Source organism: Callorhinus ursinus, unplaced genomic scaffold (assembly GCF_003265705.2).
Source record: "Callorhinus ursinus isolate GAN/ISIS: 27379988/994484 unplaced genomic scaffold, GSC_fseal_2.0 scaffold18, whole genome shotgun sequence".
Taxonomy (NCBI): domain Eukaryota; kingdom Metazoa; phylum Chordata; class Mammalia; order Carnivora; family Otariidae; genus Callorhinus; species Callorhinus ursinus.
Window position 1 is genome coordinate 15,266,817 of NW_027397080.1, and position 20,556 is coordinate 15,287,372.

The following is a 20,556-nucleotide window of genomic DNA, read 5'->3' on the forward strand; positions in this document are numbered from 1 at the left end:
ATCACTTGAACTTGAAGACACATTTTAAAACATTAAATGAGGCAATTGTGATAAAATCTTTTCTAGTTACTCCTCCAACTCTAAGGGACGTTAATGGGGTCAATTTAAATACAGATTTAAGTTTCAAACTATGTATTTAAATGCTTCTCTAAGTAAGCATGCTTTAAAATTGTATTAAGGGCAGGAGCACCTGACTGGCTCAGTTGGAAGAGTACGCGACTCTTGATCTTGGGGTTGTGAGTTCAAGGCCCACGCTGGGTGGAGATTAATTAAATAACTATATATTTTTTAAAAAGATAGATAGATACATAGATAGATAAAACTGTATTAAGGGCAGGTAGTAAGAAGAGATCTTTAACTTTTAAAACTATGAATTTTCTTGTTAGTTGAAAATAATACTTATATTTGAAGTTTAGCTGATTATTGAAACATGCTTAAACTTAGAAGTTACCTACAATGCCAATCATTTTTTCCTCAACTACCTGAGAGCAAACTGTCAACCAGATGACCCATCACTCCCAAAACACTTTAAAATGTGTAATTCCTACGAACAAGGACATTCTCCTATATAACCTCTATGCAACCATCAAAAGCAGGGAATAATTATTAATACATTACTGCTACCTAATCCTCAGACCCCACTCAAGTTTGGCCAGTTTTTTAAAAAGTGTTCTGTACAGTAGAAAGGCCCAGTTTAGTTAGCACCATGAGTTTCATTTAGTTCATGTCTCTGGTCTTCTTCGGTCTGGAACAGTTCCTTAATCTTCCTTTGACTTTCATAATCTTGACCTTTTGATAATTACAGGCCATTTATTCTATAGAATGCACCTCAATTTGGGTCTGATGTTTCTCCATGAACTGATTCAGGTTTTGCATCTTTGACAGGAATAGCACAGAAGTGGCTCCGTGTTCAATATGTCCCTTCATAGATGATGTTCGTTTTGATCACTGATGTCTGCCAGGCTTCTCTTCTGTGAAATTCCTATTTATCTCTTCGTAATTAATAACCATTTTGTTGGAATGTATTTTTTTTTAAGATTTTGTTTATTTATTTGTCAGAGAGAAAGAGTGGGAGAGCACAAGCAGGGGGAGCAGCAGACAGAGGGAGAAGCAGACTCCCCACAGAGCAGGGAACCCGATGCGGGACTCGATCCCAGGACCCTGGGATCATGACCTGAGCTGAAGGCAGATGCTTAACCGACTGAGCCCCCCAGGCATCCCTGTGGGAATGTATTTTGAAACCTTCTGAATATCCTATTCCTTATCAAATTTCCAATTTACTCATTTATATCGGTATGGACTCACAGATTTCATTTCATTCAATGCAATATAATCAATTGTCCTTATTTATTTTAGTGCTTAAATTGGCCCAGATTTGGTCAGTAGGAGCCTCTCCAAGCTGGATTCTGTATCCTTCTGATCATTTCTGTCATTTTTTGAGCACTCCTTTCTCAAACAATGTAGAGTTATAGTATGTTAGTATGCATGCATGTATGTATGTGTGTGTGCCTATTTACACATCTGCCTATCTATCTAGCTAGCTAGCTACCTATCTACCTATCATTGGGAATCATGAGTTAGCATTGAAACCACCAGTTTCAATGCAATACCACAGGGTTTCTCCCTCTTCATAATGTGAATCTCCCTCTACTGACAGTAAAAAACCTGACTCCCATCATCATCAAGATATTGACTAATTTGATCAACACCTTGTATATAACCAATCTCTCACCGCTGCCAGTGACTCCTCCCCTACATGGATACCTTCCTCACCTTGACTGGACTCTGAACTCCCCCCATGTGGGGCTGCTCCTCACCCAGGGATGCCCTCCTTACCTCACTCAGGTTCTGACTCCTGGTATTAGGCTATCCCTTTCATGGACATGTTCTTCACCCTGCTCAGGCTTCAACACCCTGTATCAGGTACCACCCCATGCGAAGGCCTCCACCCGATGCAGGCCTTACCCCCACATGGATGCCCTTCTCAATCTGCTCTGCCTCTGATAACTACCACCACAGGCCCATACATGACTACCCTCTTTGTACTGCTTGAGCTCTGACTCCTCACACCAGGCTGGCCCCCTACCCATGAATACTCCCACCACCCTGCTTAGACCCAATATCCCCAGCCAGACTGCCTCTCTGCATGGATGACTATCTTGCTCTCCCCTACCTAATAGCAAAACAAAATTCTTTCAGGAAGCTTTTTCTGATTATAAAACCATACATTCATTGTATAAGCACATGGTGGGGGGGAGAGAAAATCTCTCATATTCCCACTACCCACAGAACTGTACATGTAAATACAACACATGTATTTTACAAATTTAATACCACAAATTAAATTCAAATTATTTTCAACTTAAACTTTTAAAAGATCAGGGTTTCTCCTAGATTTTCAAAGACTCTTGAAGTATAATAAACTAGCTAGGAAGACGTTAGATACCTCTAAGCCATTAAGAATTTATTCAGTATCACCCAATAATTTACTACTTGAAAGCTTACAAAAGTATCTAACCAGAGAGTTCTGGCACTGGTTAACTCTTGCTCATTAAAAAGAGAAGTTAAAACAAAGTTTCTCTGTATTTATTTTGAGCAAGTGGGGTCTGGATACAAAGCCATTCAGTGAGTTCCAATGTTATGTGACAGCCTCTTAATAATGTTTGTTACATCCCCTAATTAAGGACTGAGATTTCAAATAATTAAGTGGGGGACAACTGACAAGTTTACATACTTTCCTACTACCCATCAATGGAGGGCAATTAATTTTAAAGCAATCTTGATTTGCTAGTATAAATTTACAGTGTTAATTATAACTTCAAAGTCTATCTGGGCAAAGGGCCACTAACTAAGGGTTCCATGTAAGTAGGCGGTCTTCTATTTATCTGAGAACAGGGTGGTATTTGCTTGTACTTTTCAATGCATAGTAAAATGCTTCTGCCTCAGTAGAAGTTTCTCTGGATTAGTTAAAATGCCATGTTGTTGGACATAATTAAATTTTCCATTAGGCTTTCTGTTTGTAAATGGTGCCAATCTTTCCAAAAAGGAGCAAGTAAATTCCAAGATGTCAGACCTCTACATTTTCTAGTCATGGAGATCCATTATTGCTTAATTTCTACCCATATACCTAAAAGAACATCAACTGGACTATATTCACCTGTCTTTTGAGATCATTTCACTTATTTGGGTTTAAATTCTCTTAAGTTCCAAAAAGTAGTTCTCTAAACCCAGATTCACATCCATCACTTGTAAAATGGCATTAAGAATTATTATCCTAGCAAATACTCTCACTATATACTAGTCATCATGCAATGCGCTTCACATTTTTAACAATCACAAAATTCATATCATTACCCTTATTTTTCAGATGAGAAAACTGAAGCTTAGAGAGCTTAAGTCATTTACTAAGAGTCAAAAAGTTAATAAGGAATGGAGTCTGAATTCAAAGTACAACAGGCTGATTCCAGAGCCCATGCTTCTCACTGCCTAGCTCAGTGGTTCTCAAACTTTTTGACCTTAGGATCCCTTCCCTCTCTTAACAATTATTGAGGTCTCCAAAGAGCTTTTCTTTACATGGGTTATATCTATCAATACTCACTACATTAGAAATTAAAACTAAGAAGATTTTTAAATACTTATTAAATCTTTAAATAACAATAAGCTCATATTTTAACGTTCATAACTTTTTTGTGTGAAAAATAACAATATTTTCCCAAAATGTAGTAAAAAAAAGTGACATTATTTCACATATTTATAAATTTTTAAAATATCTGATTTAGAAGATACCTGGATTCTCCTAATTCAGACTAACATAACTCAGGGTACTACTAACTCAAGACCAACATCAGATATTCACGTTAATAAGCTAAGGCAGCCTGTAAAATGCAGTGTTAGCAAGTCCCTCAAATAACCATGGGATGTATAGTGGGAAGAAACACAAATTATTCTGGCACTTTAATATTAGCTAACATTTACTGAATTTTGACAATGTGTAAGACACTGTATTAAGTCTTTCCACAGGGATGCCTGGGTGGCTCACTCAGTTAAGTATCTGCCTTCGGCTCAGGTCATGATTCCAGGGTCCTAGGATGGAGTCCCACATCGGGCTCCTCGCTCAGTGGGGAGTCTGCTTCTCCCTCTGCCTGCCACTCCCCCTGCTTGTGCTCGTTCTCTCTCTCTCTCTCGGACAAATAAATAAATAAAATCTTAAAAAAAAAAGTTTTTCCACATAATACCTTTTCTAATCCCATCCATCACCCTATTTCCTCTGAGGAAATAAGTTCCATCAGACATATAAGGAACCTGAGGCTCAGAGAGGTTAAGTGAATAACTCAAGGTCACAAGGCCAGGACCAAGCAGAGCCAAGATCTCAACCCAGTTCAGTCTGACCATATGCCCTTGGTTTTGATCAATTTGTTATGATACATTCCAACATCACTAATTATTTCCATGCAAAAAAGCATTGAATTCAATAAAGACTTTTCAAAATTCCCTCAGGGGTCTCATGGGTCCTCTGGAGTCTATCCATGTACACAGATCCTAAGAGCCCCTGCTTTAAGGATCTTAAAGTATCTAATTCAGCATAATAAGTTTAAAATCTGAAAAAAAAAAGTAAGGCAACAAGAGCTAACATTTACTGAGCACCTATTATGTGCCAGACACAGTGCTTAGTGCTTTACATCTATTACCTCATTTAGTTTTCATCCTTCAACACAACACCTGTTATTCTGATGAGAAAACTGAGGTTCAGAGGGCTTAAGTGATTTGCTCAAAGTCGAACAGTGGAGGGGCTTGAGCTGACTCTACAGCACCACATCCCCTCTAAAACAAACACTGAATCAAAACCAGGTCAACGGTTTAAACTTATTGCCAAAACAAACACAGAAAAAACCTGGAGACATATTTACCTGTATGACTTATGCAGTTCCATGACCTTCTCTTCAAGTTCCTTGGTCTGATTTGGGGCCAGTTTAAAATCACTAACATAATCGGCACCATGAAGTTCTGGGTCATAGTCTCCCAGCTCAGACTGGATGGTGTAAGAACCTAATAATGCTAAGGTTGCAAAGGAACAGGGCAGACGTCCTGCAACTATGTCCTGTCGAAGCTGAAGGCATAAATAGTATCTACAGGCAAAAGAGAAAAAAAATTACCATGTCAGCAACAACAAAGACAAAATATAGAGAAAGAGGAAGAAAAGGGGAGTGAGAGGGAGGGAAGGACAGAGAAAAACGAGAGATTAAATAAATATGAAATAATATTAGTAATTGTTCAATCTAGGTAGTGGTTATATGATTGTTCATCATACTATTATTTTTTCTTTTCCATGTGTTTTAAAATTTTTCCATGTAAAACATTATAAAAACCCAACAACAACCCTGTAACTATGTTGGACTCATGTTTGGAAGGCAACTTAGAAAGAGGAAGTTGCTAAGACAGTAGATCTTAAAAGTTCTCATCACCAGGAAAAACATTTTTGTAATTATGTATGGTGATGGTTATGCACTAGACTTATTGTGGTGATCATTTCATAATACATGCAAATATCAAATTATTCTGTTATATACTTGAAATTAATACAATGGTATATGTCAATTATATATCAATAACAAAAAAGAAAGAAAGAAAAGAGGTAAAGTTGGGAAAAGTCTGAAGGAGGTAAGGAAATTAATATTTTATTGAGTACATTAAGTACCATATACATATAAATTATCTCACCTAATTTTCACAAAAAAACTTGTGAAGTGGGTATCATTACCAGATTACAGATAGGGAGGCAGCTTCAAAGACTAAGCTTGCTCAATGTCATATAGTAACAAAGGTTGTTTGGCTCCAAAACTGGACTCCTTCTATCATACTGCTTTGCCAAACGTGTAGATACTGTCCTTCATATATAACAATGACATAATTGACACATTTTTACCAGGGGATGAACAGTTTCAGTTCTTTTCCCTTCAAGATGGGCTAAGCTGCATGTAGCCTTCCACACACTATCATATTGTAAGACTGATTCCATCCATGTGCTAAAGTATTGGGAATTCAAACTGGGCTTGAAACTGGTCAATAGAACAGAGTGCGCCTACATACGTTAGACACTCATCTCTATCAGTACCATGTTTACATCTATGATCCTGACCTCCTTAGCACTTTTTCTAGCTGAGTTGACCAATATAGACTGTTTTACCAAACAGGAAAGCTGGGAGATATGATGCAACTGAAAATTCCTGTATTGATTCAAATTATATCCTTGGTTTGACCATAACAAGATGTTGAATAATGTAAGTATCAACAACCGCTTCTGCTAACTATGATTAGTCACTACATATTTTTTTAAAAAAAGGGGAATGCCAACCAAATCACAAGGATCTTAAACTCCTCTAAAATGTAGGTAATTAGCAAAGAATTTTAGGGATTTGTTTTGTTTTATACATAACCTCAATGAAGAAAGACGACTGAGAAGCAACTCTAAGAGACAAATATTACCTGAGAAAAAGAAATAACAAAAACAATTTTTTTTTCAGGCAGAGATGGCATGTCAACTTCAAGCATGTACTAAGGATTAACTAGACAAAGAATAATTTTTTAAAAATTTCACTGTACTTGACAATCAGACTTAAGAGTTTACTTAGGCTATCCTCCTATTTGAGAGATCTGAAAACTGAGGTACAGAGACTGTATATATGTCTGAAGTCAGATAGTGGACAGCAAAATCAGAACTAGAAAGCATTTTCTCAGCAACCAACAATTCCATTGCCAAGCACCTACTATGTATAAGGATCATGCAAGGTGTTATGGATATAAATATGTACAGTAGCATTCTAAGATTCCATTTTCTTTTTTTAACTTAGTATTTATATAGAACCCAATAAAGGCCACTTTCCTAAAATCAGGAAGTTGTTTTCAAAGGGTACAAGATTTATTTCATAAACTAAGTGGGCTTAAAAATTACTGAGGAAGATTCAGTTCATGAGGATTATGCACCTAATCATACACTTTAAAGAGAGATAAGAAGAAATAATAACACACACATACACACACACACAAGAAATAATAATAAATCAGATTTCAGCTTTTTTAATCCCTATAACAGAAAACATGGTAGGGAAGCAGTATTTTTTTAAATAATTTTTTATTGTTATGTTAATCACCACACATTACATCATTAGTTTTTGATGTAGTGTTCCATGATTCATTGTTTGTGCATAACACCCAGTGCTCCACGCAGAATGTGCCCTCTTTAATACCCATCACCAGGCTAACCCATCCCCCCACCCCCCGGTAGGGAAGCAGTATTAAAAAGAGAAAGTACTAGAGCTATTTTATCACTTATATTTTTGTCTTGCCCTTCGGAGGGCATGTGGTTCATAGATGCCCTATACACACCTTGGCATAGTACTCATGATAAGCAAGGTTAATTCCCCTGCCAATTTCCTCCGGGCATGTCAAAGATATATGAGTCTTCTAGGCTCACTTATTTGCAAACCTGTCTTGAAGAGGCCAGATGCTCTCCATCCTAAGTTTAAAAGCACTTCATTTTTCTTCAGTTCTAAATAGAAAAATTCCCAGAGCTTATGATAATGAGAATTACTTATTATATATTTAACTATTAATCAATTATTTACCTTGTTATATCTTCTGTTAACTGTGCTGGGTCAGGTGGATAAAACTTTACATTAAATGTGAAATTCCAGGGGACACCTGTAAAAGTAAACACAAAAAGAATTGTAGGCTTATACCTAAGTTTCTGATTGTTAAAAGTACATAAAATATTCAAAGTTTTCTTTTCCTGAGGTTTTTTAAATATTCTCATGCTTTGTGGAAAAAATTTGATTTTTATTAAAGAAAGAAAAAGTTCGGGGCGCCTGGGTGGCTCAGATGGTTAAGCGTCTGCCTTCGGCTCAGGTCATGATCCCAGGGTCCTGGGATCGAGCCCCACGTCGGGCTCCTGGCTCAGCAAGGAGCCTGCTTCTCCCTCTCCCTCTGCCTCTCCCTCTGCCTCTCCCCCTGCTCATGCTTTCTCTTCTCTCTCTCTGTATCTCTGTGTCTCAAATGAATAAATAAAATCCTTAAAAAAAAATAAAGAAAGAAAGAAAGAAAGAAAAAGTTATTTAGAACCACTTAAGAGAGTTTGAAAGCGATTTTTTTCTCTTTGAGCTCTGTGTTAAGTAACTGATATAAAAAGCTTGATAACATCCAGAATTGGTGGGGAAAATAAACAATTATCTATTGTTAATATGAGTATAAATTGATACAACAACCATATCTAAGGAGAACAATTTGACCATATCTTTCAAAACATAAAACATATATATTCTTTCACCTCCCAGCTCTATTTCCATAAATGGTTCTATTACATATGCCTAAACATGGTCCAAATGGTATATGCATAAGATATTGTTTGTAATAACAAATGTCTGGAGACAACCTAAATATATACTTATTTAGCAAGAGAAGATATATTTCCAAGATATAGTGTTAGGTGAAAAAAATATCAAGGTCAAGAACAGTGCATAGAGAAAGCAACCATAAGGGGCGCCTGGGTGGCTCAGCCGCCTAAATGCCCGACTCTTGGTTTCGGCTCAGGTCATGATCTCAGGGTCGTGAGATGGAGCTCCTCATAGAGCTCTCACTCAGCATGGAGTCTGTTTGGGATTCTCTCCCGCTCCCTCCGGAGTGCCCTTCCCCTCGCTGTGTTCACTCTCTAATAAACAAAAATCTTTCAAAAGCTAAAATTTAAATTTAAAAAAAGCAACCATGAAAGAAGTATATGTTAGGGTATGATTATATATGCATAGACAATCCCTATAAGGATATATACTAAACCATTTATAGTAGTTAGGAAGTTAGGAAGGGGAACTTTTAGAGAGGAAAATGAAGATGGGGAAAATAGGATGAAGACCTATTTTCACTGTATACACTTTTATACCATTTGAATTTTGTACATATACTACTTATTAGATATAAACATATAACTTTTTTAAAGAATAATCTTTGTCTCCTCCTACTAAACTGCAAATTACTGAGCAAAAAAATTTTTTTCTGTTTTATTTGGTATGTATCCCTAGTGTCCAAAACAGTGCTTGGTAGATCATAGATGCTCAAGAAATATTTGTTGAGTGAATGAATGAAATAAAGTAACTGATCTCACAGCATTGTTGTGAAGGTCATATGAGGATGCTACAGCTCCAGGGGGCAGAAAAAAGGCACTAATATATTAAAATTATCCATTAATCCAGATCCACCAATGACCTTATGTTACTACACCTAATCAAATGAAAACAAACCAAAAAAACCCCTGTATTCTGGTTCAATTTTTCACTCCATTTAACCCAAAACAAGGAAGTTTAACTGTATTATAAATAACCACATCTAAACAGAAATGTCCCAATTATTAACTCTTTTACTTTTGTTAACAGCAATTTTAAGAAGAGGAACCCAAATTTTCAGTTCCTATTCTTTTCCATGTAAGAGATACAAGTCTGGTATGTTGCTAGTGAAGATATTCAGGTTCACTGCAAGCTAGCTCGGGGTTCAATGCAATAGAGACTAAAAAAGTTAATCACTTGGAATTAAAAAAACATTAAAGTTAAGCTTTAGTTAGTGACAGTCTCTAGAATAGCATACATATAATTAGTAATACCTTATGGAGAATATTTAGGGGGGGGGAAGGTGGCTGGAAAGGCTCTAAAAAATCTTAACATTAAAATTTCTGCCCTCTTGGGGCCCCTGGGTGGCTCAGTCGTTAAGTGTCTGCCTTCAGCTCAGGTCATGATCCCGAAGTCCTGGAATCGAGCCCCGCATCGGGCTCCCTGCTCAGTGGGAAGCCTGCTTCTCCCTCTCCCACTCCCCCTGCTTGTGTTCCCTCTCTCGCTGTGTCTCTGTCAAATAAATAAAATATTTTTAAAATAAAAAAATAAAAAATAAATAAAATTCCTGCCCTCTTGGGATGCCTGGGTGGCTCAGTCAGTTAAGTGTCTGCCTTTAGCTCAGGTCATGATCCCAGGGTCCTAGGATCGAGTCCCACATTGGGCTCCTTGCTCAGGAGGGAACCTGCTTCTCCCTCTGCCTGCCGTTCCCCTGCTTGTGCATGCTCTCTCTCTCTGACAAATAAATAAATAAAATCTTAAAACAAAAAATGTTTACTTAAAAAAAAAATTCTGCCCTCTAACTCAGTAACACTTCAATGACATTCCCACCAAAGCGCATAATCTGAAGATTCATGTGCCATGAAGAAATATCAAACATCCTCAAAGTGACCACTTATAAAATAATGAGGCTGGACTCTTCAAAACTTCCAATGTTATAAAATACTTTAAAGACTCAGGAACTGTTCCAGATCAAAAAAACTAAAGAGATCTGCCAACTAAATGCAAAACATCACCGGAGATTTTCTTTTGCTATAAAGAATATTACTGGGACAACTGATTAGATCTGTATGTTACAGTATTGCTTCAATGTTAATTTCCTGCTTTTACTAACTGTATTATAGCTATATATGAAAATTCATAGTTTTTAGGATATTTTAGGGGTAGAGAGATATCATGACTGCAACTTATTTTCTTTTTTATTGAGGTGAAATTCACATAATATGAACCATTTTAAAGTATACGATTCAGTATATTTAGTGTACAATTCAGTGGCATTCAGTACATTCATAATTCTGTACAACCATCATCACTATCTAGTTTCAAAACCTTTTCTTTTCTTTTTTTTTCCAAAACCTTTTTACCACTCCCAAAGGAAACTCTGTATCCATTAAGCAGTCACTCCCTCTCTGTCCGTACCCCCTCCACCTCCAACACTTGGCAACCACTAATCTGTTTTATTTCTGTGGATCTACATATTCTGGATATTATATAAATAGAATCATATATGACCTTAAACATTTGGTTACTTTCACTTAGCATAATGTTTTCATTGATCATCTACACAGGAACATGTATCAATGTATCAGTATTTCTTTCCTTTTTAAGGCTGAATAATATTCCACTGTATGTATGTATCACATTTTGCTTACCTATTATTGGGTAATGGGCATTGGGTTGATGGACATTGGGTTGTTTCTCCCTTTTGTTTATTGTGAATAATGTTGCTATGATGCAACTTTAAAATGGTTCAGAAAAAAAACCTCTGTGTATATGTGTGTGTGTGTGTGTGTGTGATCGTATAGATAAAGAGAAAAGAAAAAGCAAATGTAGTAAAATATTAACATTTGAGGAATCTGAGTAAAGGATATTCAGGAACTCTTTGTAGCATTCTTTCAATTTTCTGTTAAGTCTAAAATTATGTCAAGAAATATTTTAAATTAATAATTGAAAAAAATTCCTGCCTTCTGAGGACACAGGAAACTAGGAATTCTCATTTACTCCTACTGGTGGGGAGGTAAACTGTTACAATCAACGTAAAGGAGACCAATTTGGCAATATCTGGTAAAACATACCCTATAATCTAGCATTCCACTTACAGGTATACATCCTCAATCAAGTGTTTTGTTTTGTTTTGTTTTTTAAGATTTTATTTATTTATTTGAGAGCGAGAGAATGAGAGATAGAGAGCACGAGAGGGAAGACGGTCAGAGGGAGAAGCAGACTCCCTGCTGAGCAGGAAGCCCAATGTGGAACTCGATTCCGGGACTCCAGGATCATGACCTGAGCCGAAGGCAGTTGCTTAACCAACTGAGCCACCCAGGCGCCCTCAAGTGTTTTTTTAAACTGTGGATCATGATCCATTGTGAAGTCAGTTTAGTAGGTCAAAAACAGCATTTTAGGGGCGCCTGGGTGGCTCAGTTGGTTAAGCAACTGCCTTCGGCTCAGGTCATGATCCTGGAGTCCCGGGATCGAGTTCCACATTGGGCTTCCTGCTCAGCAGGGAGTCTGCTTCTCCCTCTGACCGTCTTCCCTCTCGTGCTCTCTATCTCTCATTCTCTCTCGCTCTCAAATAAATAAATAAAATCTTTAAAAAAACCCAGCATTTTAAAAAATGAAATAGAATACAAACAAAAAAAATCAGAGGATATCCCTCATAGTAAAGATGAAGAATCGTTTTGTGAAATTTTCTTTTCAACTGAGATGAATTTCAAAAATCATGTTGAGGAAGAAAACCAAATCACAAATGGCTAACTGTTAAATAATTAAATTTATATGATGTTCAAAAGGTAAAACAATATTTTTAGGTATACATTCATAGGTAACAGAAACTACTTAAAAATACAATGAAATCATTAACATAAAATTCAGGACAGTGTGACCCCTGCAGGGAAAGGAGAGAAAGACACATTTATAAAAACTACACCTGGACTAGAGAATTTTTTAAGCATAAGTTGTGTACATTATATATCTGTATTGTTCGGTATATGTAGAAGGTATAAGGATTCCTCCCTCCCTCCCTTCCTCCCTCCTCCCTTCCTTCCTTCCTCCCTCCCTTTTTTGAAGGTATAAGGACTTCTTGCTTTTGCTCTGCACTATTACAGAAAGGGGCAGAGATGGATAGCCACACTGAGTAGGGGAGATCTCTCTTATTCACAACCAAGGGAATTAAGCTGGGAGGAAAGGGAGAGATTGATAAACCTCCAAAAGAGGTTCAAATGAATAAATGGGTCTGAGGGAAACTTCAACAGACAAAGCAATACTATCTATGGTATATAGGTATGGATATATAAGAAAAAACATAAAAAAAACCATGGACTGAATCACCCCAAATTCATGAAAACAGGTTTCAGTGGCTAGGGAGAAAAGAGAGCAGGACTAGGAGGAAAACAAAAAAGATAGAACTTACCGGTACTGTCCTATTTTAAATTTAAAATGTTAACACATGTTAATTCTGGGTGATGTGTACATGGGTTATTTGTTACATTAGCCTCCATACTTCTCTGTATGTTTTTCATATGGAAAAAAAATCCTTCTGGTGAGTATCTATTTCAATTTTAGATATTTGTATTTTTTATTCTACTTCTAGGAACTTACCTACAGGAACATATATATGTATGCACTTATATAAGTGAACGTGAACCTATATAAACGTTCACTGCAACCTTGTTTGTAATAGCAAACTATTGAGAATAACCCAAAATGGCCATCAAAATGACTGCTTATATATATTGTGCTACAACTATGTCATCAAGAAAATTTTTAAACAAATTTATATGTGCTGATATGAAGAATACTCCAAATTATGTTAAATAAAAAATTGGTTGCATATTTATATTAAATACATATAAAACATGCCTATTAAATACATATTTATGTAAATGTACATAGTAAAATATATGCATGTAAACATATATGTGTTAAATACATATTTATATTAAAATACGTGTATGTCTATGTACACTCAGCACATCTCTGGAAAGAACCCAAGGAATTAAAGGATGGGGTAGAAGGGCGATTTACCTGGCATTAGATTCATCTGTATCTTTTAATTTTATTCCACATATTTGTATCACCTATTTAAACAAATTTTTAACTATATATAATACATAATGCATAGATAATATAATACATAACAATGTACAACAGTCCCCCCTTATCCATGTTTTTTTTTTTTTAAGATTTTATTTATTTATTCGACAGAGAGAGACAGCGAGAGAGGGAACGCAAGCAGGCTTCCCGCCAGGCAGGGAGCCCGATGCGGGGCTCGATCCCAGGACCCTGGGACCATGACCTGAGCCGAAGGCAGACGCTTAACTGACTGAGCCACCCAGGTGCCCCCTTATCCATGGTTTTACTTTCCCATGGTCAACCACGATCTGGAAGCAGATGATCCTCCTGATATACGGTCAGAAGATCAATAGTAGCCTAAGACGAGGTCACAATGCCTGCGTCATTCACCTCCCTTCGTCTCATCACATAGGCATTTCATCACATCACATTATCATAGGAAGGGTGAGTACAGTCCAATAACATATTTTGAGAGAGAGACCACACTCATATAACTTTTATTACAGTGTATTGTTATAATTGTTCTATTTTATTATTAGTTATTGTTGTTAATCTCTTACTGTGCCTAATTTATAAATTAAACTTTATCAAGATACATATGTATAAGAAAAAAACACAGTATATACAGGGTTTGGTACTATCTACAATTTCAGGCATCCACTGGGGGACCTGGAACGTATCTCCTATGGACGTGGGGGGACAAGAATACTATACAGCATAATTCTATTTTTGAAAGGCAAAATTTATATATGCCTAGAAAAAATCCTGTAGCTTATACCAACTTAACAGTAATTGTATCTAGAGGATAGAATTTAGGGGCCTTTTACTTTTTTCATGATATATTTCCCTAATGTTTAAATTTTTCACAATGGGTAAATATTATCTGTGTGACAAAAAATATTTTTTTAAAAAAACAAAATCTTTGCAATAGATAAATGTTGATCTTCTCTTTGGCTTAATGAAATGTTTACATTTTGATTCCCTATTTAAGTTTGTGCTACAGACAAGGTTTTCCTTTCCCATGTTAAAGGAAGGGTTCTTATTATTTTGTAAATTTTTTTTAAATGACAAACACTGGTTCTTTTTCTTAGCAAGATTTTTTTCTATAGCTAGAAATTCTATCTAGAGATCATTACATCTATATAATCTACTAGATACTCTTCTCCACTCATCATAAATTCTGCTTTAACTTTTCTTCCTAACCAGTCTTCTTGTATAATCATTTGTTCCTGAGTAATACTGAATATTAAAAGAATTTTCATGGAAGGGGACTTGGAGTTATGTTTTTCTTGTCATGCCTCAAATATTCCAAAAATGTATTGCTCTTACTTGCATTTTATTTTATTTTTTATTATTTATTTATTTATTTTGCTCTGACTTGGATTTTAAAACATTTTATAGGCAAAGAACAAATATGGAGAGTTGCCAGTCCAAAGGAGTATTTTGTTTTTCTATCTCAAGGAATATAAATTATAAATATGTCTAAAAGAAAACATTTCACTACAGCAAGATTGTTTTCTTTTAAGAAACAAATGAAAAATAAAATTTGTTTTTAGGTGATAGAGTTAAAACTTACTAACCATGATGAATAACCTCTATTGCAGTTCCTAAAAGTTTCCTTAAAAATAAACCAAAAAGACATTTAGTTGTAAACAAGAGAAAAAGAGTCTCTACCCCTTAGCTAGCCCTTTGGGCCTGGAGCTACAAAATACTAATTTACACTTTATTCGACCTAGAAATATTTATCTCAGGAGAGCTGTCTGAGCAGGGGTACAACAGTAACATACTAGAGGGCTTGGCGTTAGGAGAAAAGTCACAATGTCAGAGGGCCATTGGCAAGGAAATTTCATTTTTCTACTAACAGAAGAACTGTTTGGAAGAAGATTATTGAGAATGGACTAACTAGAGAAGAAAACATGAAGAAGGTTAGAATGCAACAGTCCAGAACAATTTAAAAGGACCAGGACCAGACAGCAAACTCCTTTGAGAACTGACTCCCATATCCTTTTTCTCTTCTCATCTTTGGTCTTCTCAAACTTGTTTTTCTCAACCATTCCAATCTTCCCCAATTTTGCCTAGTTGTAAAGAAAAACATCAAGATCTGACCTACATCTCAATCATGTCCACCTCTGTTGTATCTTTCTATCATGGAATCTCCTCCTTCTAAGGGAAGGCTTTATCTCAATTTCAGAGCCACCTGCCATAGCCAGGATTCTAAAGTGACTCATAGCCAGAAAATGGGTGAAAATCCTCTGACCTACTAAAAGAAAGAAAGAACTATAAAAAGGGCTAGATTCACTTACCACGAACTTGCTTTTTTATTTCTTTGGCAGAATCCAGCCATGTCTGTAAAAAGAAGAAAAGGCATTCACACACAGCTCCAAAACACACAAAGCACAGAGTACCAGAGCAGGATTACTGGACATTTTCGAATAGATTCTCTAGGTCAATCTATATCTCTGATATTCTCTGCATTAATTTCACACAGCATAGTAAATGTGAGCAGAGAAATAGGGAGCCAGACAGTTAGGAATGAATCCTAACTCCACTACTTCCTAGCTGAGCGATTTTAGGCATCTCTGTATCTGTTTTCTCATCTACTAGAGGAAATTAAAATGAGATACTAGTAGTTGTGCCCGTCTCATAGACTTATTGTGAAGATTAAATGAGCTAATACATGTAAAACTTTTAGTAAAGAAGAAATGCTAAATAAGCACTTGCTATTTTTATCATTCTGTAAAGAGTAGTAGAGATATAACCAGGATTAATTAACATCACCCAGATCTTATTTTTCCCTCCAACTTTGACCTCCAATCTCATTTAAGTTTTCTATGTCAACATGGCATCTGGTACATGTTTCATGCTCAGTTAATATTTATTGGATGAGTGATTATGTTGTTTTCCCTGACTACTCTTGCCCACACTAATCTCTCCTTTTACTGTTCTCCAACCCCACTTAGAGTCTACACACCATTAGGGCAGGATTCTTCAATTTATGGTGGACCATGAAAAATAATGGCACTTGGAAAGAGCCTCACCATTAACATCTTTTGCAGGCTCCTTGGGAAATGTTCAAAGACAGAAATTTCTAAATTAAATTGTTTAAAATATTTTATTGATATAAGAGACATACAGAAACATACCTAAAACATAAGTGTATAGCTCAATAACTTATCAAAGTGAACACATGAGTTTAACATTGTCAGCACCCAGGAGCCCCTCTCCTGCTTCCTCCCAATACCTCTCCATACCCTCCTCCAAAAGGTTTAAAACTGAATTTTAGTGATATTTAGAGTAAAGTACCCCTTCCTCGCCCTCTATCAACAAAGACAAAAGGCACAAGGCTACCATTCCATCTGCCCTGCCCAAGAAATGAACTTGAATTCCACAACCTTATATTTGATTATATACTACTTTAACTGCTTTATAAAGGTAGTCATCATAACAGACAATAAACACAAGAGTGAAGATTAATTTCCTTTTCTGTCCCCTTTCTCCACAATTAACACAGAAGATTAAGAAATGTGTTAAAAATATACCATTTAATATAAAATTATTCCTTAGAATAAAAACTAAGCACACACTTGTTTAAGCCCTGTCAGAAAGGCAGTAACTCTCATTTCTCATTATGATTAAAGAACTTTAAGTTGTTACAGGTCCAAAGGCAAAGGAAGACTTCAAAAAGTCCAATTAATAAGTTTCATGGAACCACTGAGAATCATCATTTATACCATGCAACCTAGAACTCTTAAGAAAGACTACTTTTTACCACTTTGGAATGAAACATCACTCACCATAATGAGGCAACTCTATATTTTCCACTATTTTTTTAGAGAAATCTCCCAAGGTAACCTGAAGCTGCCAAGTGTCTTACAGGGATTTTTCAGCCATTCTATGACTCTGGAGCTAGAATTCCCACCAATTTGACATAACGAGGGCAAACCCAGATTTGTGTCAATCACATGTGACTCCAAGGTATTAGTAACGTTATAGAACAAATTATTATTGCTTCAGTACCTAGACCTCCAAATCCAAATAAAAAACAATGTGTACAAGATAATAAAAATCAATGTGTACAAGAATAGGTACTTTTATGCTCAATTTAAATGATTCAATTCACAGCATTTTATTTAGCCAACAAATATTTGAGGAGTAACCCCATGTGCTAGGCACTGAAGTTTCAAAACAGGATTTAAAAATTGTACTTGTCCTCAACGAGCTGTCGGTCTAATGGAAGAGGTGAAAAGTGAACCACTGATTTTTTGTTCTAAGTGTGAGAATGATGATTATAGTAATGTGTGAGAGTCCTATGATGAGGGTGTTCTAGGAGCACAGAGGAGGTGCACCAAAATGGACTGGGGAGAAGAGGCAGTTAGGAAATGTTTCTCAAGAGAATGTTTGGGAGACCTAAGCCGCATCTTCATGGACAAACAAGAGTTAGCCAGGCAAAACAGAAGAGGGAGTAAATAAAAAGGCCCAGGGTATAAAAGAACATGTCTCAGTTGTGACATGTAGGTGAGCATAGCTGGAACAAAGAAGTGAGGAGGGGAGATACAAAACGGAAGAGAATGGTATGGTAAGGGTCAGATCAGGGGGAACTCAGTATTTCACAGTAAGAAACTCTGACTTTTTCAAGTTCCAGGCAAGGGGGAGCCATTGAAGGATTTAAAATAAAGGAGTGACATGAATTAGAGGAAGGACTATATAAAGGGAGACCAAATGAGGGGTTGCTGTTGAGAACGATAACTGTGGTACAGGAGAGAATAACAGTTATGGGTACAGGCTTTGAAGTCAGATAGTCTTGAGTTCTAATCCTGTCTCAACCTCTCTACCATTTACTAGCTGTGTAACCTTATATAAGATCATCTAAATCTCAATTTTCTCATATATAAAATTGGGATAAAACTACCCTCCTCTGGGTGCCTGGGTGGCTCAGTCAGTTGGGTGTCCAACTCTTGGTTTCAGCTCAGGTCATGACCTTGGGGTCCTGGAATCAAGCCCCACGCTGAGCTCCCCACTCAGCATGGAGTCTGCTTGAGGATTCTCTTTCCTTCTCCCCTCCCTCCACTCTCTCTCTCTCTCTCAAATAAATAAGTAAATCGTTTTTTAAAAAACCTACTCTCTTCAGAGTTTTTATGAATTAAATTATTTGATGTATATAAAAAGCACATAAGCAACACTCAATAAATTGTGCTGATACTGATCATCAAAAGGGCTTGATAGGATGAAGTCTATGGGACAGAAAAGAAATATGTGCATTAAAAGACATATACCAGAATGTTCCAACAGCAGTATTCTTAAAAGCCCAAACTATATACAAGCCAAACATCCATCAATAGTAGAATATATAAAGTGTGGTATAGTCAATTAACTTTTTTTAAGAATTTATATTTTTAAATTTATTTTTGAAGATTTTATTTATTTGACAGAGAGAGAGAGACAGCAAGAGTGGGAACACAAGCAGTGGGAGAGGGAGAAGCAGGTTTCCTGCGGAGCAGGGAGCCCAATGCGGGGCTCAATCCCAGGACCCTGGGATCATGACCTGAGCCGAAGGCAGACGCTTAACGACTGAGCCACCCAGGGGCCCCTCAAACAATGAACATTTATACAGAAATGAGAATGAATGATCTACTGTTACTCACACCACGGATGAATCTCAAAAACACAATACTGAACAAAATAAAAGAAGCCAGACCTAAGAGAACATATGTATGATTTCATTTTTACAATACAGTTTAAAAACAAGCAAAGCTAACTGACGGTAATAGATGTCAGGAAGACATCTGTTACTTTTACCGGGTGGGGTGGGAGTAATGATTGTTAGGGGATGGAGGGAGTGACTGGGAGGGGGCACAAAAGGGGATTCTGGAGTCCTGGTAATGTTTATTTTCTCAGTCTTGGGGGTATTTACAGATGTGTTCACTTTGTAAAAATTCTTTGAAATACGCATGTATGATTTACACACTTCCCTGTATTATGTTAGACTAAATAGGTGAGGAACTAAAGATAGTTATATGTAAACCAATTTCTCAAGAGAATGGTTTTGAAGGAGAGGTGAAAGAGAGGGTTATAGCTAGGGGAAAAAGATAGGAATTAACTTATAAAATAACAAAATATTGAGAGGACAAAAGTTATAGAATTGTATCTTATCGGGATCCTTTTTTTTAAAGTTTTATTTATTTATTTGAGAAAGAGAGCCTGAGAGAGAGAGCACACATGAGCAGCAAGCCCGATGCGGGACTTGATCCAAGGGACCCTGGGATCATGACCTGGGCCAAAGACAGGCGCTTAACCAACTGAGCCACTCAGGCACCAATTATTAGGGTTCTTAAGATGTCCCCAAAATAGCAAGTCTGGATAATCTTCTGGTTTCTATTTGAATACTTTCAGTTGCAAGGATTCCCTTTATTTTTTTTTTTAAGGATTCCCTCTGAAGGGTCCATTTTGCTGATCATTTCCTGTGAGTTAAATAAATTAACATCTTATTTATTTATTTATTTATTAAATTAACATTTTAACAGAACTTAAATTGTGCTTTAAAAAAGTATCACATAAAAAAAAAGTATCACATTCCTTCTTGAGCTTAAAAAAAGTTTCGAAATAATAGAGATGAATAACAGTAATAGCCTGATACAGATCTTTATTCATTCAGCTGAAGAATTACAGGTCTCACATGTACTCTCCTACTTTAAAACACCTTCTCACATGTTGTCCCTTTCACTTGGAATACTCTATCCCAATTTCTTCATCTGGAAGATTCTTGACTATCTAATTCAGATCTTATGTTACCTTCACAGAAAACCCCTTTTTTGTGGGTTCCCATCTTACTGCTGCCTCCTCATCGGTCTGGGAGCTCCCTGAGCAAAGAGACTATGTCTTTTATAGTTCTGTCTGGCACAAGGCACATGCTGTCGACTCAATAAATGTTTGATGAATAAATGAATAAACAAATGAAAAATGCTACTGAAATAAACCAGTATAGAGATGATAAAGTTTCAACTAAGGCAATGTCATTTAAGTAAGTAAAATGACTAGGAACTTTTCACATCTTTTGTGGCAATATAACCTTAGGTTCATAAAGTTTTAAGAAAAAACCCTAAGAAAGAACAGTCCTTGAGTT

At 36.4% G+C, this 20,556-nt stretch overlaps 1 protein-coding gene across 17 annotated transcripts in view; it reads right to left on the reverse strand.

Annotated features, from left to right (window-relative positions):
• EPB41 (erythrocyte membrane protein band 4.1) overlaps window positions 1-20,556 on the reverse strand; it is a 203,040-nt gene that overhangs the window by 71,737 nt on the left and 110,747 nt on the right. For all 17 annotated transcript variants that reach the window (XM_073903077.1, XM_073903069.1, XM_073903072.1 and 14 more), the window contains 3 exons: window positions 15,740-15,782; window positions 7,623-7,698; window positions 4,908-5,126 (listed from right to left, as the gene is read on the reverse strand). In XM_073903077.1, the coding sequence (XP_073759178.1) occupies window positions 4,908-5,126; window positions 7,623-7,698; window positions 15,740-15,782 (338 nt within the window). The remainder of the gene's footprint in view (window positions 1-4,907; window positions 5,127-7,622; window positions 7,699-15,739; window positions 15,783-20,556) is intronic.